The sequence below is a fragment of the Trachurus japonicus genome, chromosome 16 (genome assembly GCF_045865225.1).
Source record: "Trachurus japonicus isolate A0001 chromosome 16, Traja_1.0".
NCBI lineage: Eukaryota > Metazoa > Chordata > Actinopteri > Carangiformes > Carangidae > Trachurus > Trachurus japonicus.
This window is the reverse complement of record NC_140922.1, coordinates 36,189,681-36,216,713: the sequence shown is the minus strand read 5'-3', so window position 1 is coordinate 36,216,713 and position 27,033 is coordinate 36,189,681. Positions and strand designations below refer to the sequence as shown.

General features: G+C 41.1%; 1 protein-coding gene across 1 annotated transcript in view; it reads right to left on the bottom strand.

Moving 5' to 3' along the window:
- The window catches only part of thbs3a (thrombospondin 3a), a 40,496-nt gene extending 13,857 nt beyond the window's left edge, over positions 1–26,639 (bottom strand). The window contains exons 1-16 of the mRNA XM_085803190.1: positions 26,125–26,639; positions 22,730–22,936; positions 18,380–18,633; positions 17,573–17,675; positions 17,440–17,466; positions 17,268–17,350; positions 16,398–16,449; positions 15,699–15,847; positions 14,362–14,499; positions 11,394–11,468; positions 6,532–6,684; positions 5,199–5,309; positions 3,697–3,804; positions 2,503–2,662; positions 1,233–1,351; positions 188–240 (exon numbers count right to left, since the gene is read on the bottom strand). Coding sequence (XP_085659316.1) covers positions 188–240; positions 1,233–1,351; positions 2,503–2,662; positions 3,697–3,804; positions 5,199–5,309; positions 6,532–6,684; positions 11,394–11,468; positions 14,362–14,499; positions 15,699–15,847; positions 16,398–16,449; positions 17,268–17,350; positions 17,440–17,466; positions 17,573–17,675; positions 18,380–18,633; positions 22,730–22,936; positions 26,125–26,221 — 1,889 coding nt within the window. The 5' untranslated portion in view covers positions 26,222–26,639. The remainder of the gene's footprint in view (positions 1–187; positions 241–1,232; positions 1,352–2,502; positions 2,663–3,696; positions 3,805–5,198; positions 5,310–6,531; positions 6,685–11,393; positions 11,469–14,361; positions 14,500–15,698; positions 15,848–16,397; positions 16,450–17,267; positions 17,351–17,439; positions 17,467–17,572; positions 17,676–18,379; positions 18,634–22,729; positions 22,937–26,124) is intronic.
- Between the last annotated feature and the right edge of the window lie 394 nt (positions 26,640–27,033).

Below are 27,033 nucleotides of genomic sequence, written 5' to 3'. Positions count from 1 at the left end.
AGGAGAAACCTTTTTCAGTATACCAATTTAGCATTTTCATTGATCTTTTGCAAACTTGATTAATATGATTATTCCAGTTTAGACCTTCATCCAGAAATGTGGTGTGTGGTACTTGAAGGACTGATGACATCACAGACACATGACATGACATGACAGTGTGACGTGTGTTTGTTTGATGATCACATACGTGTCCTGATTGGTGTCACAGACGTCTCCCACCAGGTCGTTGTCCACGTCTGTCTGAGGAGCAGAGACACAAAACCTTCTTAAAGGGATAGTTCACCCAAAATTCAAATTTCTAAGGGCTGGGAGAAGTTTCAGAGTCCTCCGTGGCTTCTCTGAGTTCCAGCGGGGCTCCGTGCAGCACTGCATGTCCATATGACGGTTGAGAACGGAGCTCACTTTTCTTCGTAACAAAAAGACACACCAAAAAACATCCAGATACCTCCATGCTGCTCGTATGTAATGTCCCTCTGGTATTGAAGCCCCGACATGAGAAATTGTTCAGAAAAATAATTAAACAAGTCTATATTTCAAGCTTGTTTGTAGCGGAAGCTTCTCGAAGCTCCTCTTCCCGGTTTGTCAAATTTGGACGAACCGTGAAGAGGAGTTTCGAGAAGCTTTGTACATTACCATAACCTCTAGCTCCTATAAACTATAAACTGTTTTCTTGTCTGTAACAACATCTCTGTCCTGGGTGATGATCCCTCCTCTGTTGCTCACCCTGAGCTTTCTCCTGGTTTTCCCTGTTAAAAGGGTTTTCCATGGAGTTTTTCCTCAGTGGATGTGAGGGTCTAAGGACAGAGGATGTTGTTATGATGGGATGTAAAGACCTTTGAGACAAACTGGTGGTAAAAATGGGCTATACTAATAAAATTGCCTTGCCTATGTTTTCTGCATCTCTGTTTGTCCTTCTCCATGGTTAGTGAGTGACTGAACTATACGCTGTTTAATGGTGCAATGCAGTGACGTATTTTAAGAAGTTCTTAAGTAGGAAAAATAAGAAATTCGTAAGAAATGACTGTTCTTAAGAAAATATTGAGGAATTGCACTTAGGAACTTTCTTATGAACTTCTTAGTTTTCTTCTTAAGACATTTCTTAAGATCTTTCTTGAGAACATATTGGTGAATCCGGCCCCTGATCTTTTGTGTGTGTGTTTGTGTAAACTCTGAGGAGGGGGCGGGGCCTCTGAGGGTCGGGGGCGGGGCCTCTCAGGGGGGCGGGGCTTCACCTGCATGGGGTTACTGAGCTCAGGGCAGCTGTCACAGGCGTCTCCCACTCCGTCTCGGTCTCGGTCCGTCTGCATCGGGTTCGGCACCTTCGGACAGTTGTCCAGGACGTTGGGAATACCTGCACACACACACACACACACACACACACACACACACACACACACACACACAATCAATCAATCAATCAATCTCAGCTCCATTGATCAGCTGAGCTCCAACTGAACTGAATCAGACCGGTCCCTCGCTTTAAAGGATAATTACAGTTTTTTATAATCTGGACCTTATTTCTAGCATAAACTACGATCATTTCCTCAATGGTTGTGATGAAATGAGCTCCAGCCGAGAGCTGCTCGGCCGGCCAACCTCCGTCGTCATCCCGGGGGAGAAAACAATCCCTAATTAACTTACCTGCAGGTTGTTAGAGGTTTACCACCGGCTGGTTAAATTATTTTTAGGAGATAAATGTTGGTCTCATTGATGAAATCTAACTGAGGCTGCGCGGCTTGTTGCTAATGCTAATGCTAATGCTACGGTTCGTTTCTGTGTGTTTCTGACTTGTCAGAACAAAATGAGCAGCTGGATGAAGTTCAGCTTCCACAGGCTTCCTCTCCTCAACCTGGACTCACTAAAGCTCCGGCTGGTTGAGATAAAAATGGACCTGAACGCCGAAGCAGAATGATTATTATCAGAATGAGCCGCGCTGTGTGGCGCTCAGAGATGACATCATCCAGGTCAGAGGTCAGTAGGTCAAGGGACAACGTGCAATTACATTAATCATTTGAAGGGAAAAAAAATGAAAAGATGGTTGCACCAGATTTAGCTCCCAGCTAATTTCCATCTGTCGTCCCTACACATAACATACAAGTAATAAAATACACAGAATACAAGCTACTATACAAAGATGAGGCATAAACAGACACAGTTAGACAATGGACAACACTTAGACAACAACATGTATGAGGTAGGTAAAGTGCAAAGTGCTTATAGCAGCAAGATGTTGATTGTTATATACTGTGTGTGTGGTGGACACATACAGTATATAACTGTAGCCTATGTGTGGTGGACAAAGTGCAAAGTGCTCATAGCAGCATGATTATTCATAGTATTGATAATAATACGGATATACGCGCCTCTCGGCTGGAGCTCATTTCATCACAACCACTTGTAATGACACCAAAGTTATCTGGTGAGGAAATGATTGGATTTTATGCTAGAAATAAGGTCCAGATTGTAAAAAAAATTGTAATTATCCTTTATCGTGTCTCTCACCGTCCCCGTCGATGTCCTGGTCGCAGGCGTCCCCCTGTCCGTTGTTGTCCGTGTCTCTCTGGTCGCTGTTGGGGACGTTGGGACAGTTGTCACAGGCGTCGCCGAACGAGTCGCTGTCAGAGTTCTGCTGGTCTTTGTTAGGGACCAGCCGGCAGTTGTCCTGGAAACACACAGGTCACATGACCACATGACATCACACCCTTTCTACACTGCAAAAACTAAAAAAAAAATTTTCAAGAATATTTGTCTCATTTCTAGTCAAAACTAATCTCTGTCCACTTTAAATAAGACTAAAACCTAAAAATTTCAAGTTAAAATCTGCTTGAAAGAAGTAAAAAGTGTCTAAAAACAAGTTAATTTTTAGGTTATGAGTCTTATTTTAAGTAGAATTAGATTTGTTTTGACTAGAAATTAGACAAATATTCTTGGTAAGATTTAGAGTTTTTGCAGTGCATACTAATCCTTGAAAAATTTTACACACACAAATGTAAATATGTGAAAGTGAAACTTAAGTTAAATGTATTTTATAACCAGTTTCTTTCCTTCACCAAAGCCTGAAACATAATGAAATGGAAATATGCAATTAAACTTTATAATTTATTTGAAAAATATGATCTACGACAAAAACCCCAGCTAACTTTTATTTTATTTTATTGTATGAATATTTTATTTTCTCATATCTTTTGCACTTCTCCTATGCACTCGCTCCTTTGGAAAGTTGAAAAAGATGTCAGCCATGTTGTTTGTACATGATGTTACATCAAACCCTCTCTACACTGCAAAAACTCAAAATCTTTCCAAGAATATTTGTCTCATTTCTAGTCAAAACTAATCTCTTTCCTCTTAAATAAGACTAAAACCTAAAGATTAACTTGTTTTCAGATCATTTTCACTTGTATCAAACTAATTTTCATTTGAAATAAGTAGAAAAATCTGCCAGTGAAAGAAAGTTTTTTGTGTTTGTAATAAGAAAGAAAAACTTGCTCCACTATCAGATTTTTCTACTTATTTCAAGTGAAAATCTGCTTGAAAGAAGTAAAAAGTGTCTAAAAACAAGCTGCTTTTAATGTATAACTATGTATGTATATGTATAAATATACTTATTTTAGGTAGAATGAGATTAGTTTTGACTAGAAATAAGACAAATATTCTTGGTGAGATTTTGAGGTTTTACAGTGTAGTCGTGTGTCTCACCTCCACGTTCTTGATCCCGTCTCCGTCTGCGTCCTCGTCACACTGATCTCCGATCCCGTCGTTGTCGGCGTCTTCCTGACCCGAGTTCGGCGTGAACACACAGTTGTCCTGAACACACACACACACACACACACACACACACACACAGACACACACACACACACACACACACAGACACACACAGCTGCTGAGTGGCGAGGGGGCGGAGCTGCAGCGTTTATTCATTTATTTTGGACATGTTAATTGAATCAAACTTCATCACACACAATTTCAGCTCCACAACACCAGCAACACGACCGAAAGGGAAAATGGGAGAAGCATAAAATAATACATTCATTTCATCACAATGTTTCTTTCTTAGCATACATGATCCAACAGCAGAGCTGCCAGTCCAGAATAACCTTAAACCTCTTTCTCTGGGTTTAAATCCATTTATAATTGTCTAGAATAGAGTTTCCTACTTTCTTTTTCTATCTTTCTATCTAGTTTGTTCCACTGTTTGACAGCAGTGACTGAGACAGAAAAGGATTTTAGCCTAGTTCTCACTCTCCTCTGCATAAATAACATGTTTCCTCTCAGATTGTGTCACTTCTCTATGAAAAGACCTTGTAAGTTATGCAGAAGGTCTCTGTTTGCGGCCCTGTACATAATCTGTAGAGTTTTATAGTTGATGAAGTCGTGTAGTTTGAGGATTTTTGCCTTGATGAACAACTGGTTTGTGTGTTTCTGTACTGGGCAGAGTGTAGGATTCTTAGGGCTCTTTTTTGAAGTGTGAACAGGGGGTGCGTGACACTTTTGTACGTGTTTCCCCACACTTCTGCACGGTGTTGCAGATGTGGTGGTACTAATGCTGAATATACTACATGGAGAAGCTTCTGATTTAAACATTTTTGAGCTTTCCATAGTACGGAGGAGACACTCCTGGCCAACTGGTTTTGCAGGTGTTTTATGTGCAGTGGTCATCATCGATAATTACTCTTACACTGCAAAAACTCAGTCTTTCCAAGAATATTTGTCTTATTTCTCGTCAAAATGTCTCAATTTTAGTCAAAACTAATCTCTTTCCACTTAAAATAAGACTCATCACCTAAAAATGAACTTGTTTTTAGATCATTTTCACTTGTTTCAAACTAATTTTCACTTGAAATAAGTAGAAAAATCTGCCAGTCAAAGCAAGTTGTTTTGTGCTTGTAATAAGAAAGAAAAACTTGCTCCACTATCAGATTTTTTACTTATTTCAAGTGAAAATCTGCTTGAAAGAAGTAAAAAGTGTCTAAAAACAAGCTGCTTTTAATGTGATGAGTCTTATTTTAAGTAGAATGAGATTTGTTTTGACTAGAAATAAGACAAATATTCTTGGATAGATTTTGTTCTCGCTAACTCTTTCGATATTTACCGCATTCACCTATATATTTATTATACTCTTATTGTAGCCTTTTTTCCCAAAGAGTATGAATGCATCGTCATGGTGACGAGGAAACGAGGGTGACGTGACCTCTGACCTGTTTGCAGTGCTTGTGGTTGTCCAGACAGGGCAGCGAGCGGTCGGGGTAGCCGTCGATGTCCGTGTCCACGCCGCACGTGTTCCCGTTGCCGGCCCAGCCCACGTTACACTGCACACACACACACACACACACACACACACACACACACACACACACACACACACACACACACACACACACACACACACACACACACACGTTTAAGGGTTTTGTTGTTTTATATCCATCATTTTAATTGTTATATAAATTTCTGTCTTTTTTTTATAGATAGGCTACATATTCTATTTCTTCAGCACCTTTAAATTGATGCTGATGGTCGAGTCCACATATACAAAAGGTGCAATTTAGACCCAGAGACTGTGGCAACACTGAGGCAAGATGCAATATATATAGGAGAAAGTGCAGTAATTATTTATTATAATAATGATTTATTACTTGTATGAACTATGAACTTAGTGGTACTGTCTGTAAGTGATCTCTGTTGGTTGTGTGTGAGTATGTGAAATGGTGAATGGTTTTAAAATCTGTTCTGCAGGATGTAGCTACAGCATTGATTGTCCAAGACAATTTTCCCTCCGGGGACATTAAAGTTTATTTTGATTGATTTTGATTGATTGATTGATGTAACAGAGTTTTGCTGTTGATTCCACTTCCACAGTGACAGCCAATCATATTTAACTTTATTCATGTATCACGGACACTCATTGGTTAGCAGGGCACATAATTATGGGCTGTGATGTAAACACAGTGCCAGTATGTGAGGACTGAGCCCATGGTCGGTTTGTTACACGAAGCACAGCGTTATAGCCACTGAAACTGTGTCAACTATGTCATGTAATAATGCAGTTATCATGATATTATGTTCACACTGCAAAAACTCTAAATCTTACCAATAATATTTGTCTTATTTCTAGTCAAAACTAATCTCATTCTACTTAAAATAAGACTCATCACATTAAAAGCAGCTTGTTTTTAGACACTTTTTACTTCTTTCAAGCAGATTTTCACTTGAAATAAGTAGAAAAATCTGATAGTGGAGCAAGTTTTTCTTTCTTATTACAAGCACAAAAAACTTGCTTTCACTGGCAGATTTTTCTACTTATTTCAAGTGGAAAATTTGCTTGAAAATGATCTAAAAACAAGTTAATTTTTAGGTGATGAGTCTCATTTTAAGTGTAAAGAGATTAGTTTTGACTAGAAATGAGACATTTGGACAAGAAATAAGACAAATATTCTTGGAAAGATGTTGAGTTTTTGCAGTGTAGGAAGCTGCATGGCGACAGTTTTACATGTAACTAAATGTGTTACAGAGGGTTTATTTTGCGCTCACCTGGCAGGACACCTCTCCGTTGCGCTCCATGGTGCAGTGGGCGTTGGAGTCGCAGGGGTTAAAGGTCAACGCGGCGCACGACTTCCTGGGGAAACAGCCCGACGTCTGGTTACCAAGGAAACCAGGTTTACAGCCGCCACACTTATAGGAGCCCTGAGGGAGAGAGAGAGAGGGAAGTGTCCAGCTCTATTCAAGAATATTTGTCTTATTTCTTGTCCAAATGTCTCATTTCTAGTCAAAACTAAACTCTTTCCACTTAAAATAAGACTCATCACCTAAAAATTTACTTGTTTTTAGATCATTTTCACTTGTTTCAAACTAATTTTCGCTTGAAATAAGTAGAAAAATCTGCCAGTGAAAGCAAGTTTTTCGCTCCACTATCAGATTTTTCTACTTATTCCAAGTGAAAATTTGCATGAAAGAAGTAAAAAGTGTCTAAAAACAAGCTGCTTTTATTTTAAGTAGAATGACATTTGTTTTGACTAGAAATAAGACAGATATTCTTGGTGAGATTCAGGGTTTTTGCCGTGCAGCTGCAGCAATGACTACGTGATCCATGGACCACTTGGTGCCGATCACTGATCAGCTGTGATCCGTTGCTCCACTACTTAGAATATTTACATTTCCCTTCTTGAGGTTTTATACTGAGTTAGTAAAACTTAAGTGTGTTGTGAATGTTACATAACAGATTTGGTTGGAATGCCCTTTAGTGGACGCAGGATGTAATAATAAGCTGCTATAGGTGATTATAATGAGCTAAAAAACATGAAACATGAAAGAATTTGAATATAATTTGAATACTTAAAGGAACAGTTCACCAAAAAATGAAATTCAGTCATTAGTGACTCACTCTCACGCTGATGAATACTCCGGAGTAGTTTTTTATTTCTCAAAGTGCATCTGCAATTGACACTGCAGTCAGAGTGTCCTGAAGGGAGATAGTCCAGAGTTTACTGGAAACTACCTCATTTAGGACATTTTTACATTTTTACAGCGTAAACAGTCCTGTGTTGTGCTCTTAACGTTCATGCGCTCCAGGCAAATTCAATCCAGGACTGTTCAGGTTGTAAAAATGTCCTAAATGTCCTAAATGAGGTAGTTTCCAGTAAACTCTGGACTGTCTCCCTTCAGGACACTTGGATTACAGTGTCAATTGCAGATGCACTTTGAGGAATAAAAAACTACTCCGGAGTATTCATCAGCATGAAGGTGAGTCAATAATTCATTTTTTGGTGAACTATTCCTTTAAGATAAGAATCGTTAGAAATTCTAATCTTTAATTTGGGGGGGAGACTGACAGCCCTACCACATCTATGGTATGGAGCATAAACATTAAACAGCACCAATAATCAGCAGCTGGCAGCAGGGGGCAGCAGGGGGCAGCAGGGGGCAGCAGGGGGCAGCAGGGGGCAGCAGGGGGCAGCAGGGGGCAGCAGGGGGCGCCACAGCACTGGGCCGCTGTGAGGCGTTCAGGGACTCACCACCAACACACGGCTGGTTTGGTTTCTGACACTTTGTTCTAGACACTGACTGTGAACGAGGACAGTGGACCGGTCTCTGGATCTCTCAGTCTGACCCTCGCTTGCTTAATAACTTAGAAAGAACTTTTAGTTTATTTACTCACAAAAAGTTAGGGATATAATACAGAGAATATGATTGATTTATACGATAACTGAAAATTACAAATAAAGTTAGGTAGGGTGAATTCGCCTAATGTGGGACATTTTTTGCAATTTAGACTTCTGGTGTATATTGTGATATGAAGCAAACACTTTCAATCTACATCCTGTACCATTCTGAAATCCTTAGGTTGTGATCTAATGGAATCCAAAGAGAAAATTCTGATATCACACTCCTAAAAGAAATACCATACATATTTCAACTCTGATTGCAAAGTTTTTTGCGGCAATTTCCGTTCCCTAATGTGAGACAGTCATGCTCCTAATGTGGGACACTAAAAGTCTGTTTAAAAGTCATCTTAATATACATGATAAATGCTAGATTGCAAACCAGTGTTCAATAATATCACTTATTGTCCTAGTTCTGCTTCATCTTCTATAGTATTCATGGTTTTCTACCAATTGTGTGGTGGATGTGACCTTTTACCCTTCGCTAGGGTCATTCCAAGCCCTGGTCAACAACTTCAACTGTGGGACACCACCATCCTCAGTGATCTCCCTATATTCACTAATGTCTCCCCTCATCCTGTCTTTTTTCCACTGGTTGAGTTCTCTTGCTTGATTATTTTCCTTTCTTTTCCCATGTTTTCTTTCCCTGATTTTGTCTCATTGCCTTACTCTTCTTTTCCACTGTGATCTGAAATACATTCCATTTAATTAATCAGTAATGTGCTATCCTTTGATTACTTCTAAACACAACATTTTTCATGAACATTATCAAAAAACACAAGATTTAGAAACAAGAAAGAAAAAAAATCAGAGCCATTTACTCCTTTAACAGTATTATGACCACTTCCAGTTAATAAATATAATTTTCTTTTGTTGTAAAATATTCAAAACAATGCATTATAACAATAAAACCATGTAAACAACCATTGTTATTGTTCAACCTATTAGTTTTACCTGGAAAAGCCCTGTCCCACATTAGGAACAACCACCTGTCCCGCTTTAGGAAAGCATGTTTCCTAAAGTGGGACAGTAGAAATGTTGATCTAAATCCTAAATATTGAGAATGGTTACAGCATATTAAGATATATTTTAATGCATCAACATATTATAAACACATTTTGACAAAAAATTGCAATAATTTTGTTTTTTTTAATAAATTATGGCCTTAACATTATTTTTGTCCAAACCCTAAGTACCTAGCATTTTGGTGGTCTGCACACAGGGTGCCTCCGGTTTGAAGGCTCTCCCTCCTAAACCTATGATTGGACATTTGAGATGTCATGTGATTTTGATCATGCAATATCACAGCTTGTGTGAGCCCACATTTACATTAACTTTCTTTTGCTATAGGAAGACCTACACCCATTTACGCTTAAGTGTCCCACATTAGGCGAATCCACCCTATAGCCTATTTGACCAGAATCTCCCTTTAAACAGTTCCTGCTACAGTGATGTTCTATCATGAGGTCTTTTCAGTAGAAGGATGCAGTGGTCATTTCTTTATCTAACAACAGTGGTTGCTATAGCAACAACAAACAACTCTCAATGTCTCAATAAGTTGATCAGTTTGATCAAAAAGTGTCGTCTTGGTCCCATGATGTCTCCATGGTAACACGGTGGAGAGGAGAGGACTGTCTAGCTACAAACTGTCACTGAACCAGAACATTGAGTGTTTCCATGACAACTGAACCACTAAATGGAATGTTTGTGGTTAATCAGCTCGTTAGAGAACAGCATGTTATTCAATAAGAACTGAAACACTGAACAACAACTGGACGTGTGCAGTCAAACGTTTAGAGAAGGTTCAATTCAGTTCACCTGTAAAGGTTATAGAGCATTAAAGGTGCATTCTGACATTTAACCCAAAAGCCAAACATCCCTAACTTTTTGTTAGCTAGTGTAGATGGGTCATTTACATACTGACACTGCATTTACACAGTAACACTTTGGCGGATGTTCTTCTCTGAAATTAATGACACTCGTATTCTTTCACTCAAACAAAACGTGGAACTCATCACAGAGACAGTTAAACTATCAACACAAAGATTACAAAACATTGTTGTTATTCACTCTAAAATGACAGATGTTCAGTCTAAACTTTGGGTTTGGACACAATAAATACTCTTCTATGGAGCCAAATTGGGGTCAAATGGTTTGTGCTTGGAAAAGTTACATTTGAAACTGAAATTTCAAGTTTTGAACTTGAATTTTGAAAAATACATCAACGTATTCAAAATAAAAATAAATGTACAAAAAGTTTTTTCAGGTTAAATATAATTATGATCAACTGCGGTAATTCTTTTGAATAAATTAATTATTTTCATTTTTCACTTTCATATGTTTTGATATTTGGGATCCTATTTCTTTCAGTTGCATGTTTTATCTGAAAAAGAAAGATCTGAATCTGAAAAAAAGATTTGAAACTGTAAAAAACTAAGATCTAAATCTGAAAAGATAAAACATGCAACTGAAAGAAATAGGATCCCAAATATCAAAACAGATGAAAGTGAAAAATGAAAATCAATAATTTATTCAAAAGAATTACCAGAGTTGATCATAATTATATTTCACCTGAAAAAAAACTTTTTGTACATTTATTTTTATTTTTAATTCGTTGATGTATTTTTCAAAATTCAAGATCAAAACTTGAAATTTCAGTTTCAAATTTTACTTTTCCAAGCACAAAATATTTGACCCTAATTTGGCTCCATACTCTTCTAGTTTAAACTCTAGATGACGTCATCATGTTGTTTAAGTTGTTTATTATCAGCAGGATAAACCCCTTGAGTTGTCGCAACTCGTTTTCGAGGGGATCCTGCGCTCCTCACATCAACATAAAACACAACAACACAACACATCACAGTACAATGAAAGGATACAGAACAATACAATAAAAAAAACAAAAACAAAAACAAAACAAAACAAAACAAGACAAAGACAAAATCTGGACAGACAGACAAAAATCAATCAGACAAGTTGCAACCGAGTTTGGACGGGTATTCAGCGAAATGTGGTGACAGATTCAATGAAAGCATGAACAAGTAGTTTCAAGATGTGAAGACAGGGCCTGGTTAAAGCAATTAAGAGATGGAGAAGATGTGATACACATGGGGAGGTGATTCCAGTCATTTGGTGCTCTGAACAGAAATGCTTTTGTTGTTAAAAGTTTAAAATGTTAAACTCTAGATGACGTCATCATGTTAAACTCTAGATGATGTCATCATGTTGACTCACCACGGTGTTGATGCAGACGGAGTTGGACACACACGCGTCCGGGAGGTCGATACACTCATCGATGTCCACACACTCCTGGTCGACAACCAACAACACAATAATAAACGTTACTGTTGGTCACCAGCCAGCAGAGGTGGAGAAAGTCCAAGTAGAGTCTCAAGTCTCTTTGCTCTCAAGTCTCAAGTCAAGTCCAAGTCCTGAGATTTTAGTTTCGAGTCCTAAACAAACTGATTATAATTAATGATACATAAAGATCATGACCAAGCCTCAATTGTTAAGTTGTTTATATTTTATTGTTAATATTCTGTCACTTATTCATCTGTTTATTTTTATTACAGTTTTTTTCGATTGCTAACAAGCAGTGGTCGAAACTGAAGTCACATGTTCAAAACTCTTAACAGCAGCGTTTCCATCAGGCATCTCAGCTAAACAGTTAACCTCATCCCCAAAACGCTGCCTCACCAACAAAACACTTCATACATGTCTCACAATAAGCCCATTCAACCACAACACTAGCACATAGTATCACTGTGGAAACAAACACTGTCACTCTGAGCACACTGAACTACAAAACACTAACAACAAAGAACATTACTTAAAATAAATTTGATCTTTGAAGTTTGAATGTTTTTTTTTCAAAATCTGTAAATCAGTTTTATTATAAAAATAAATACTGCAATATATTTGCACTTTGAGTGTTCTAGATAATATATTGCAACAAGAATGAATCAGGAATGCAGCAATTTACGTCAAGAAAATGTATTTTCTCTGTGCCCTTGTATAGGTACTAAGGGACCTTACAAAAAATAAAAAGTTTACTTAAAGAGAAAAATGCAGAATCTCCAGAGGTAGAATAATGTAAGTAAAAACAACAACAACAACACAACTCTGGTCTTCCTCTCCTTCCTCTTCTCCCTCTCCTTGCCCCCCCCCCCCCCCCCCCCTCGCCTTTTCATATGGTTTCTAATGAGGCCAAACACAGATCACCTGGATCGGTTTTGAGCTGGAAACTAACCTCACCTGTGTTTGGAGTTGCATAATATTTTTATTTATTTTACTGTATTCAATAAATTATTTTTGATTTCAAATGTTCCTGCAACAGAAATTCCCCATGCCCCCCCTCCCATCATTCTGTTTTGATTGTGTTTTTAACTGTTTTGAACAAAGTGTGTTAGCATGTGAAACATGTGCTGTAACAGTCTAGTGTTAAGCAGGTGGTGAACTAGTAACAGAGAAAAGAGTCCATGAGTTTTGGTGACTGTGGTCACTGATGCATTTTGTGTGAAAGCAATGAAAAGTGCTTCTCAGTTTGGTCCACATGGACTTGTGTTTTGCAAACTGTGTTAAGAGTTTTGAAAATGTGACTTCAGTTTCGACCACTGCTTGTTAGCACTTAAAAAAAAACTGTAATATTCTATTGTGACATCTGTCTGGTCTTTAAAATCCTGCCTGGTTTAGCTCCTCCACCACTGACCTCATTCATAAACCAACACAACAACACTGGTCAGGTCACTAGAAGCGCCACTCGTGGTGACTTAACAGTCCCATTCAGGAAAAGTACATTTGGCCAGCTATCATTTTCTGTTAAAGCATTACAAAACTGGAACTCACTTCCCACCCATATTAAAGAAATACATACTGTACTTTTACATCCAAACTAAAAACATGGCTCACTCATAACTACACCTGTACCCACTAAGATATTGTGTTATTTGCACCATGATCATGCTGCCTGTCTGTGTTTTAGCTGTCTATGTGCTGTCTGCATGCACCCCTGTCTGTCTGCATCCCAGAATGTGTAGTACAGTATGTGCTGATGTAGCCTATTGTGTGTGATTACTGGTATATTGCATGTGCTGCTCTTGTATGTTTCTATGTGCTGTCTTTGCATGATTGTACTGATGCCTACCTGTTCTATCCCTAGTGATTCTTTTTAATCATTGTGTTGTAATATATTGTTGTTGTTGTTGTTTGTTTTTAGGATGCCCATTGTCATCTGGCCGGGGACTACAGCAGGATATTAGCCATGCTGGCTAAAGCTGCCCTTTTTACTGTATTTAATACAGTTGATTAATTGGGACTGTCCACGTACAATAAAACAATAAACTAAACTAAACTAAACTGATATGCTTTGTCAATATAAGCGCTGCCTTCTCATGCCAATAAAGCTATTAAAAACTGACGTACAGTAACACGCCAGAAATCTCGTGTGATCAAACGTGATCTGACGTAGCTACTCTGTTGATGCTAGCCATCAAAGATACTCTATTAAACCGTCTTTGGTAGCCATGGAGCCGTTAGCCACACTGGTTTGTTATGCTACATGTGCTGCAGTCAGCTGCTTCTTTATTGGTCACATTCAATTTCACGTCACATTCTGCGGAGACGGTGACTCAGGATTGTCGTGTTCCCCCTCACACAAGACGACTTTTGATCCAAACGGTCACGATTGTTGGGGCCGACAATCGTAAATATTGAACATGTTTAATATTTACGGTTTGTCGCCGCCGACCGTTTTAGGAGCCGGTTGTCAGGAGAATTTAAATCTTAAAACACTACAATCCAGAACCAGAATCTCAAGAGATAATCTTAAAAGCCTAAAATAATTGGACGATTTTTGTCTTTGGTCTGAAGGGGGAAAATCAGCCAGATTATCTTCATGTGTGGTAGGCTTTAGTGTGTCGGCGTTAATTATACAGCCAAGACTGATAACAGGAGTGAGGTCTATAGGAATGTCTCTGGCTGCTACAGTACATTGATGTGACAATATTTGTGCTTGCTGCTTGTGACTTGACTTGAATTCAAGTCTTTGGCATCAAGTCCCAGTAGAGTCTCAAGTCTTTTTTTTTTTTGATCAAACAAGTCTTAAGTCATCAAAATCGGGACTCGAGTCCAAGTCAAGTCTCAAGTCCCGAGTCCAAGTCCCCACCTCTGCCAGCCCGTGTGTGTGTGTGTGTGTCTGTAGGACCTGTCTGTGTGTCTTGGCGTAGTCCAGTCCGGTCCCGACCAGCGGCGCCCCCCAGAGGCCGGGGGGACAGGGCAGACAGCTGAACCCCCCCACGCTGTTCACACAGGCTGCAGGGGAGTAGCAGGGCTGCAGCTCACACTACACACACACACACACACACACACACACACACACACACACACACACACACACACAAACCTGTGTCACTGTGGGATAGTTGTTGTTCAATCAATCAATCAATGAATCAAATTTTATTTGTATATCCCTTTACAATAGCCAGACGGTACCTATCTATCTATCTATCTATCTATCTATCTATCTATCTATCTATCTATCTATCTATCTATCTATCTATCTATCTATCTATCTATCTATCTATCTATCTATTGTTCTAACTATCTATCTATCTATCTAATACATAAAAACACAAGAAAGTGCTACTAGTGCTGCAGGGTGTTAAAGGCTCTAAAAGTTCATACAGTAAAATAAAAACGGACAAAATAAGAACACTTAAAGGGATAGTATCATTTTTTAAAGTGGGGTTGTATGATCTCCAAATAGCCCCTAAGTACTTTAATTGCAGTAGAAGACTCTCTGCACTCCTCCCGTTAGCAACGCCAGCCCATAATAGCCCTGCCCAGAGATTTACAACATACAGTGTTGTGAACAGACCCAAAGAAACGGCCTATTTTCACGGCCTAAAAGAGGTTTTACCTGAAAAAAAATACACAGTTCCATTGTTCACTATAATATAATTTTTTCCAGCCCTTCAAAGTGCAGGAAAAACACAGTTTTTATTTGGACCGAACCAACTCACGTATCCCTCCGCCCAGGGTTAGCGCCCGCCGATCAGCAGTTGGTTCGGTCCAAATAAAAACTATGTTTTTCCTGCACTTTGAAGGGCTGGAAAAAATTATATTATAGTGAACAATGGAACTGTGTATTTTTTTTCAGGTAAAACCTCTTTTAGGCCGTGAAAATAGGCCGTTTCTTTGGGTCTGTTCACAACACTGTATGTTGTAAATCTCTGGGCAGGGCTATTATGGGCTGGCGTTGCTAATGGGAGGAGTGCAGAGAGTCTTCTACTGCAATTAAAGTACTTAGGGGCTATTTGGAGATCATACAACCCCACTTTAAAAATATGATACTATCCCTTTAAGTGCATTTTCGGTCGGGGTAGATTTGTTTCTCTGACTTCAGGTGGCGTTCGACTGCACTTTTTCAAGTAGAAGGTTCGGAAAGCTCTGAATTCCAACTTGTCTGGAACGCAGCATTAGTGTGTGTGTGTGTGTGTGTGTGTGTGTGTGTGTGTGTGTGTGTGTGTGTGTGTGTGTGACCTCGTCCACGTCCCGGCAGTGCGTGCCGTTGCCACTGGTCCCCGGTGGACACGGCCCACAGGTGAAGCCGGGGTAGTGCAGACTGTCCTGACAGGCCACGCCGCGGTAGCAGGGGTTGGGGGAGCAGCGGGACCGCGGCTCATGGAAACCTGAAGGGACGCGGACACACACACACTGTCTTCACTCAGGTCCTCAGATCAACACACACACTGTCTTCACTCAGGTCCTCAGACTAAAGGTCTTTTAACACTGAGTCTGTTGTGTTTTATTCGCATGCGTTTTTATTTTGTGTTCAAAATTTCGGAGAGGGAGACAAAAAACGTCACTTTGTGGTTCTCTCACTTGTCGAGAAATGAAAGAGAGAAAGTGTCCATCCTGAGAGGAGCCAATAGAGGGGATCTGCTGCTTGTTAATGAGCAGTGGAACTATCATCATCACTTTGTTTTTCACGGATGTGAAAAACGCATTAAATCGAACCTGTTCCGAAAACTTTAATAACGGAGGAAAGTTTGGGACTCGGTTTGTAAACATGATCCACACAACATGAGGTCCAATTTATTTTTTGACGTGCGGCAATTTAGGACGAAAAAAACGGACTCAGTGTGCAAAGACCTTAACAGACACACCTGTGGATCAACACACCTGTGGACAGACAGGTGTGTTAGTGAGAGGACGGACGGACAGACATGGAGGACTCACCACAAACCTGACACTCCAGGATGGTGTTCCTGATCAGAGACATCTCCTTCACCTGAGGACGACAGACACGTCAGCACAGGTAGACTACCTCACCTGTCAGCACAGAGACCGGCTCACCTGTCCACTCACTTTACTTTACTTTACTTTATTTGTTTCTTTAGTCAGGACAGTGCATATTAATGGACAGTGAGTATTACATCCGTAGTCCCCAAAACAATACAACTATTAACATGAAAAGTCCATAAAGACGGAGGACTGGTAGAGAACATACACATACATAGTTACAGGGTTGGACATGATTCTTTAAATTGTAAAAAATATATATATATAAAGCTGCAATTAACATGATTCATTGAAATATAAAAATATATATCTATACAGTTGTGCTTAACATGATTCGTTAAATTATAAAATAAAAATATATATCTATATAGTTGGGATTGACACGATTCACCTGTCCACACCTGTCTATACCCACCTGTCTACACCTGTCCACATCCCTATGTCAGTTAGACTTTTTAACAGTTCAATTTAATTTGTAATGTCTGTCACACTTCTTTTTAAATCCCTGTGCACTTTAAATTGTTTTTTTTTTCCATAGTTGTCTACCAGCAAGCACTTTTTTGAAAAATCTGTTATTTTGCCCAGCAGGTAGAGAGCACCGTAGCATTTTCTTCTTTTGTCTTCTTCTTCTTTTTAAAGTATTTTTTTAATTGTGTATTTCATTATTTGTCCTGCTTTTATTTCCTTTTGTTAAATGCTGCTGTCACGAAGGAATTTCCCCCTCGGGGATGAAATAAAGTATAATCTAATCTAATTCACCTGTTCTCTGTCTCACCTGTTCTCTGTCTCACCTGTCCTGTGTCTCACCTGTTCTCTGATGTCCTGGCGCAGCTCTCCCAGGATCTGGTTGAAGATGATGAGCTGACCAATCAGAGCCTTGGTGTGGTCACCTGTGGGGGAGGGGACAGGTGAGCAGAGACTCATAACGATCAGCTGATTATTGATCGTTGATGGTTATCAGCTGTGATCAGAAACTCACCCAGGATGGAGTTCATCTCTCCGCTCACTGAAACACACAGGGACAGACACAGGGACAGGTGAGTTAACTCCTCAGGTGAAGCTTCAGTCACAACACCTGAGGTGGTGTGAGGTTGAGGTTGAGGTGAACTCACCTGAGTTGTAGGCCGAGGCGTCTCCCTGGAAGGGGCAGTCGGTCAGAGCTCCGGCTTTGGCCACGCTGCCCCCTAGAGCCAGTCTGAGGGACTCCACTGCCCCCTGAGGACAGAGGGGGGGCAGAGTCAGACACCACCTGGCTCACACTTAATTCACACCTGCTTCACACCTTTTTTACACCTGTTCAACACCTGGTTTACACCTGGCACACACCTTTTGGGTTTCAGACCTCACCTGCACATTTTTTTTCATATCTTTCTCACTAGTAAGAGAGATAAGTAAATGTTTTGTTCTGTGCAAATAAATAAAGTCTAAAAGTCTTACACCTGGTACAAACCTGTTTTACACCTGGTTTACATCTGGTTCATACCTGGCTCCAACATTGTGCACTGCAAAAATCAAAATCAAAATCTTTCCAAGAATATTTGTCTCATTTCTAGTCAAAACTAATCTCTTTCCACTTAAAATAAGACTCATCACCTAAAAATAAACTTGTTTTTAGATCATTTTCACTTGTTTCAAACTAATTTTCACTTGAAATAAGTAGAAAAATCTGCCAGTGAAAGCAAGTTTTTTGTGCTTGTAATAAGGAAAAAAAACTTGCTCCACTATCAGATTATTTCCATTGAAAATCAGCTTGAAAGAAGTAAAAAGTGTCTAAAAACAAGCTGCTTTGTAATATGATGAGTCTTATTTTAAATATAATGAGATTAGTTTTTATTAGAAATAAGACAAATATTCTTGGTAAGATTTTGAGTTTTTGCAGTGTACAGACCTGGCTGAGACAGGAAGTGCGGCGGCCTCACCTGCAGCCGGGCGTAGGCCTTCTGTCCGTGCCGTATCTCCACCATGTCGGCCTCGCGGGGCAGCGGCACCAGGGGGGGCAGGCCCTGGGCCGAGTCGGCCAGGCGACAGTTGACGTAGAGCTCCATGTTCATGTTGTCACGGTGAAGCCCCCCCAGCCGCAGGATGATGGAGTGGCTGCGCCCGTCCGCCAGGTTGGCGTTCTGCAGGTTGACGGTGTGAATCTTCCCGTCGGCTCGGACGTACCGGACCAGGACTGGAGGGGGGGGAGAACTTCATTTAAAGGGATAGTCCAAGTAAGGGATAATGTATAGTTCGGAGGTTCGCGTCGGGGTTCCATACAACCTGTCGGGGTTTATTTCTCCATAACAACCGACCAACTATACATTATCCCGCTTAGAACACGGCATACAACTAAATCATTCAATAATGTAACACAAAATAATGATAAAAAGAGATTTTATTCATGTAAAATTAGACCGTTGCTCGGGACGCCGCTCTGACCAGCGCAGCACAGAAAAGAGAAAGTAGCAGGATATTTACTTTATGTTTCATTTTTACCGTCATTAAACAGCTTCGGACTAATAGTGATGTTAGATAAACGACTTGTAACCTGTTACAGGGAGAGTGGAGGCTCCTAAGTTATTTCCACATCGTGGCTGAAAAGTAAACTTGCATCAGAACCGCACACACGCACACACACACACACACACACACACACAAGTATGAGATTTACGAGTAGAAAGGAGAAGAAACTGTGAAGCAGGAAGTGACCTATCAAAGTAAAACAACAGGGGTTACTTTATTGATAACCGAAGACTCATAAGACTACAGGGATTATGGCAATGGGCCAATTTGCCAAAATGTTGAACTATCCCTTTAAAGGACCACTAGAACATCTTCACGGACCACTAGAACCTCTTGAACTGCAACTAGAAGTTCAAAAGATCTTAAAGGGATAGTTCAACATTTTGGCAAATTGGCCCATTGCCATAATCCCTATAGTCATAGCAGTAGGTTCATTACCTTTAATTGTAGGTGTAAGCTATTTTCAGTACGGCGGAGCGCAGCAGCTGGCTGCTCAGAGCTACGCTATGGAGTCTAACGGAATTTCTTGGTTTCCCTCATTAAACTCATCAAATTCAACATCCCAAAACTCCACAGCGCTTTTGTAGACAAGTTGTGAGCTGCACAACCACCACGCTATGAGATAATGACGGAACGATACGAAACGGAGCCGTTTTCGAGGTAAATACAGGGTAAATACGGAGACTGCTTGCTGAAAAACTGTCCCTGAACGCAACGCGCATCAGCGGTTTTGTATGAATTTACCTCGAAAACGGCTCCGTTTCGTATCGTTCCGTCATTATCTCATAGCGTGGTGGTTGTGCAGCTCACAACTTGTCTACAAAAGCGCTGTGGAGTTTTGGGATGTTGAATTTGATGAGTTTAATGAGGGAAACCAAGAAATTCCGTTAGCCTCCATAGCGTAGCTCTGAGCAGCCAGCTGCTGCGCTCCGCCGTACTGAAAATAGCTTACACAGGGTTTCCCGCAGCGCTTTCCTGTTAAGGCGGCCGCCTTAACAACAAAGAGCTGCCGCCTAAACTAACGTCTTAAAAAAAAAAAAATGTAGCGATATTCGCCGCCCCCCCCCCCCCCGGTCGGACGATGGCCGCATCCTCTCACACCAGTGTTGGGCAGTAGCGTCGTTACAAGTAGCGGCGTTAGTAACTTAACTACATTTCTCAGTAGCGTGGTCGTAGCGTCGCTGTTTTCTACATCAAATAGCTTTTCAGTAGTTAAGCTATTTAATTGATCAGTAGCGCGGTAGCGTCCACAGAAGCTACATTTCCCCAGGCATTTCTAGACCTTAAACGCACCGCTTCCATGTGACGTAATGTACGTATCTGTTGATGCCCATCTGCTGCAGCGGAGCAGCACACAGCAGGTGACAGAGGAGGAGGGATAGTCAAGTTCGTGAATCAGAGCCGTAGCTGGACAACTTTATCGCTGCACAGCGACCGCGCGCACCGTTGCACGTCGCTCCAAGAGCCCGGTGCGTCCTGTCTGCAGCGGAGACACGGCCACTGAGAGGCTGAGTGAGGGACCGTTCCTGTAGGAACGCGCCTTTTAATGAATCAAACCAAACACCCTGAACAGCTGAGTAGGCTACGAGAGGGAGAGACGACTGCAGCAGTTAAAACGAAAGCTCCTCGTCCCAGCATGTCGCCCACTCCGTCCGTGGCCGACGTCGTTTAAAACAGTGTTTCCCAACCTTGGGGTCGGGACCCCACGTGGGGTCGCCTGAGATTCAAATGAGGTCGCTTGAAATGTCTAGTAGCCTAATTGATGAATTTAAAAAAAATCTGACCAAGAAAGGTTAGGAACCACTGTTTGAAAAGACACGTGGGTTTTTTTGGAATGTACTTGCATAGATCTTTCAGCACTCACAATGGGCCGATATAAATGAAAAACTTTATTTAACTTCTAAAAAAAATAGCTTTGATGTAGCTAAGCTACTTTTGTCATTTTATTGTAGCGTAGCTTGAGGGTAGCTTCAGTGTAGTAAAGCTTCATTTCATGTAGAGTAACTTGTAGCTTAGCTCACTACATTTTCCAAGTAGCTTGCCCAACACTGTCTCACACACATACACACCACAGAGAAGCGTGCATGCATAACAGCAGCGCGTGTTGAAAGCGAAACTTAATACGGCGCGGCACGGTGCGTCCCCCCCCCCCCCGACGATCGACCCCCCCCCCCCCCCGTCGACAGGTCAGACACCACCTTAACTAACAAATTTTCTGGGGGAAACACTGTTACACCTACAATTAAAGGTAATGAACCTACTGCTATGACTATAGCGATTATGGCAATGGGCCAATTTGCCAAAATGTTGAACTATCCCTTTAAAGGACTTGAGACCAGAGGTTAAATACCTGGGTCTCACTCCACTGTCTTTGTCTAGCTAGTTGGACTAGTGAGACTTGTTGCGTACGAACTGATGAAGCCCCTTGGATCAGAGGAGAAACGTCTTCCCAGACAAATACAGGTCCAGTTGCCTACGACTCAATTTGCCCAGAAAGATATTAAAGGACCACTAGATCCTATTCATGGACCACTAGAATCTCTTGAACTGAAACTAGAAGTTCATAAGACCCTAAACGGGATCCCCTGTACCATTCATGCTTTGGAGTTTGGTTTTCTTTTCAACAGTTGTCCCTTATTTTGATACATGATTGTTTCTATGTTTATTCCTCTCTCAGCCCAGAAGTCTGATTTAAAGATGTAGTAGCCTACACTCTTATGCTCCGGTTCAATACTGGAAACATCGACTCCAAGTCTTTGGTTTCCTCACTGGGAACTTCTTTGGAAAATAAACCCTTAGCGGGGTCCGAAGAAGTCAAACAGAGCTCTAGTCGCTGATGTCATCATGTGATAAATAATTTTCCAGGGCAACTGAAGCTTTTCCAGGACATTTAACTATGACTGGAAAATTACTCAACCATTTTCCAGATTTTCCAGGTTTTCCAGGATGCGTGGGAACTCTGTGGAACCTCTTGAACTGCGACTAGAAGTTCATGAGATCTTAAAGGACAACAAGAACCTCATCAACCTCGGCCGGCCAACCTCCGTCGTCATCCCGGGGGAGAAAACCATCGCTAATTAACTTACCCACAGGTTTTTAGAGGTTTACCACCGGCTGGTTAAAGTATTTCTAGGAGATAAATGTTGGTCTCAGTGATATAAATCTAACAGCTGTATCAGTAGCATTAGTTAGTCTGAATGTAAAGTGAAGCTTCCTGTGTGTATTGGACAGAAGAGCAGCGCTGCCTCGGGGCTCTGGACAGAAATCACCCCATTTAACGTTACATCAATAAATAAATGTTTTACAATGAACACATCAGTCTGCATTACATTTTATCATTATAATTTATTTATTTATGTAATATGGTTACGGTTAGACGCCACGGTACGTCGGCTACTCAAATCTCTGTTTTTCTCTGTTTACATGCAAACGTGCAAACTGAGTTTTCCAAAATCTCCACCCTGGCCGGAGTTTTTAAAAAGCATCGTTTTCAGGGGCGACGGAGAGTGCAAACGATGGTTAATGTCTCTGTTTTTAAAAATAAGCGGGTACGTATAAACGGGGCCTTAGTGCGATCTAAATTTAGAGCGCACTAACACTGCAGGTGTGAAAGCACCCTAAGATCTCAACCTGCTCTATTCTTCGGGTTCTCAACGTTGAACATACAATAGAAGCTCGTGTCCTCCTTGTTGTCATGGAAACCTCCTTCTCGACTCACCTTTGTCCTCCTCGTTGTCATGGAAACCTCCTCCTCCTCCACTCACCTTTGTTGATCTTGCCCATGACGGCCACCTCCAGGTACTTCCTGTTGTCCTGCTTGCTGTAGAGTCCCAGCAGAACTCCGCCCAGCTTGGCCGGCAGCCGCAGCGTGGACACCACGTAGACGTCGCTGAGCGCGCTCAGACCGCCGGACAGCTTCTCCACCGCCGCCACGCTCTGCCGCGCATCCTGCAGCCCCAGCACGTCGATCACTGAGGGGGCGGAGCCACACACAGGACCTGCTTCACTGAGCTGAACTTTGATCATTTGTTAGTTAGTGAAATTAAAAACTATATAACATCCCTAAAGGTGTTATCGGAGGAAAACCAGTCCATAAATGAGTTGTATGAAACAATGTCAGAGTCTCTTGCTCTTTAAGTTTACAGTCCTGTGTTCTTAAACACGCTTAATGCACTAGGTGTTGAAATGTCAACCCCTGTAATTATTATTTTATTTTATTTTATATTAACTGTTTGATATGTTGTAAGCTTGTACTGTTTTAAATGCAAGCAAATGTTTTTTCCTCAAATGAGTTCAAATTGGAATGTATGACATTGTGAATTTGAAATAAAGCTTTGAAATGAAAAAAAAAAAATTGTTAGTTAGTGAAGTTATAAATAAAGTTTCTGATCAGCCGCTCATCGTTTACACTCATAGATATACTGTATATACTGACTAGATGCCGCGTTCTGTTTCTCAGCGTACGTCAATAGCGCCGCCATCTTGAAACGGGGTTTCTGACCATATAGACATAATATACACTAGCCTATATATTTTGTTGTTGTATCATAAATATGTGTCTGACATTTATAATAAACCAAACGGCTTGAAAACCGGTTGAATATTCAGTGAGTTGTGGTGGTTTTAATGGCTGATAGACGTCTGCCTCTGTTGACTAGACACGGCTTCCCCCTGACCAAGATGGCCGCCGCGTTGACGCATTCATGGTCTACACTGATGAAGCTAATCGACATCTGATCGGAAATAGCTGATTGACAGATGCAGAGGGAGGAGTCTCAGACAGGTGTTGCTATGGTTACAGAGGTGAGTGAGTTTACCTGTTCAGCCAGGTGTGTGTGTGTGTGTGTGTGTGTGTGTGTTTGGATCACTTACAGACAAGTAAGTCAATAAGAGAAAGAGACAGTAGAGACAGAAACGACAGAGAACGTCCAGATCACTTACAGACTAAAGTCAATAAGCTCAATAAGATCAATAATTATTGAATAAATTGGTGTGAACAGACCAAGGCCGTAACCATAGAGTCAACATTGGGGGGGACTAAATTTCTCTCTTTCTATAGCCTATATATATACTGTATATAAACTTTCTGGACTATAAGCCGCTACTTTCTTCCCCGCCCACCAGCTCCGTACCATACCATGGTCACTTACGAGATAAATACATATTAAATCGTTCACTCATGATTTAATGTTGTTTTTACCGTTCAAATCACACGTCTTTCACAATAAGCGGCTGAGCTGAGCGGACTATTTAATAACTCTCGTCAGCGATAAAAGAAAAAAAGAGGGACCCGCTGTGACCACAGCGTGTTGCCATGGTGACTCTGCCACAGCCTGATGGATGATGAGTGAAGGGAGGTGAGGTGACGGCTTAAATGTTACGTGACACAAAGTTTTACTTCTTACCGCTTGTGTGTTTACAGACTTCAGTGCCGTGATGCGCTGAAAAAAAGTTGTTATGGTCCGAGTGTCCGTTGCCGTGGTTACCAACAAGCGTTTGAGCCAGCGCAGTAATATTTAGAACGTTATCAGGCAATTTTTACTGGAACATCTTTATGGCTGTCTGTCCATTATCACTTTTTGGACACCCCGCAGCCAATCAGAATCGAGGATTCACCCAGACCATGGTATAAAACTCATGTTACAACATGAAAACCTGACGCATATATTCAAGTGCGGCCTAGATATGTATTTTCTTTTAACATTTAGCTGGTGCAGCTGATACTCAGGTGCTCTATACTATAGTCCGGAAAGTACGGTAAATTCGCTAACACATGGGATACTTTTTTATTTTTTAAATCAACTAGCTATATATTGGAGGGGACATTTTGAGCATATCTGAATATTGGGGGGGGTGTGTCCCCCCCATTGTATATGGTAATTACGGCCTTGGAACAGACCCCAGATCGGTTCTGACACAGCGGATAGATAGATAGGCTACTGGACTCACTGGGTTCTGGTCTGGACTCAGTTTGCTATAAACTGTTTTCTTGTCTGTAACAACATGAGGGATCCCTCTTCTGTTGCTCACCCTGAGGTTTCTCCTGGTTTTCCCTGTTAAAAGGGTTTTCCATGGAGTTTTTCCTCAGTGGATGTGAGGGTCTAAGGACAGAGGATGTTGTTATGATGGGATGTAAAGCCCTTTGAGACAAACTGGTGGTAAAAACGGGCTAATAAAATTGCCTTGCCTTGCCTAGAAATAGTGGAAACAGAGAAAGTAGAGAAGGAAACAATAGAAACAGTAGAGACAATAGAAACAGTAGGCTAGATACAGAGACAATAGAAACAGTAGAAACAACAATGAACGTCCAGATCACTTACAGACTAAAGTCAATAAGTTCAATAAGATTATTTATTTAATTATTGATTAAACCGGTGTGAACAACAGACCCCAGGTCGGTTCTGGACTCAGTTTGTGGTTCTGTTGTTGATCAATCAGAGAGATTTATCATTATACACTGCAAAAACTCAAAATCTTACCAAGAATATTTGTCTTATTTCTAGTCAAAATGTCATTTCTATTCAAAACAAATCTCATTCTACTTAAAATAAGACTCATCACATTAAAAGCAGCTTGTTTTTAGACACTTTTTACTTCTTTCAAGCAGATTTTCACTTGAAATAAGTAGAAAAATCTGATAGTGGAGCAAGTTTTTCTTTCTTATTACAAACACAAACAACTGGCAGATTTTTCTACTTATTTCAATTGAAAATTAGTTTGAAACAAGTGAAAATGATCTAAAAACAAGTTCATTTTTAGGTGATGAGTCTTATTTTAAGTGGAAAGAGTTTAGTTTTGACTAGAAATGAGACATTTTGACAAGAAATAAGACAAATATTCTTGGAGAGATTTTGAGTTTTTGCAGTGTAGTCTCAGTTTGAAAGGCGATCAATAGGAGAGATGGACACACACACACACACACACACACACACACACACACACACACACACACACACACAGATGGACAGAGTACTCGACCCCAGTAGGCTACCTGAGTAAGAGTACAAATAAGTACAGTACTCAAGTAAATTTACTCCGTTACTGTCCACCACTGTACACACACACACACACACACACACACACACACACACACACACACACACACACACACACACACACAGAAGGCTGAAGGTGCCGTTGGACCGGAGAACGGACTCACCTTGGACGTCCGGTCCGTCCGGGACTCCCGCCGTGAGCTGCGCGCTGCAGAGAACCGAGACCAGAACCGAGACCAGAACCGGGACAGTCCGACCCATGGTGTCTGACCCGGACCAGGACCCACCGAACCGAACCGGGGGAACGAGTCCAAAGAAAAAAAAAAATTATCCAAAAAAACTTATCCAAGAGGAGAATGGACCGGGATCTGGACCGACGCTGAGTCCTGGAGCTGAGACCAGAGACCAGAGACCAGAACCGGACTGGACTGGACCGGACTGGGGCTTCGGGCTTCGGGCGGAGAACCGAGAGGGACCGAGCTGAACCGGACTGGACCGGAGCTCTGAGCCGGAGCAGCGGAGTAGGAGAACCGGGGGAGGGGGGGGGACAACCAGGAGGAGCCACGCCGACGGAGAGGCGCTGTGAGCGGGGAGGAGAGGAGCTGTGAGCCGCTGAGGAGACACGGAGCACAAACTAATGCGCGTTCACGAGACAAAACTACTGCTGCTGGAGCGCGCTTCACTATCCTGCGCGCACACCGCTCACCATAAAGCGCGTGACCGAGGACAGAGCTCTATGACAGCGGTTTTCAAAGTGGGGTTCGGGGACCCCCAGGGGTCCTGGAGAGGGTTCAAGGGGGTCCACAACTTTTTTCTAGAATTTTTCAAGTTTTTTCAAAATTATTATTTTTTTAAAACTTATATATAGTTTTAGTTTTTAGTTTAGTGTGTTTATTTCGGTCTTATAAAAACAAATACAATAGACAAATATAAAGGTATAAATACAAAACAAACAGAACAAAAACACAACAAGCAATACAATTCACTTTGACAGAAAAGGTGTAAGAGGCTGAAGCATCAGCTTATTTTGCCTATACCCTTCTTAGATTAACATTTTCCGTTCACTCATTTTA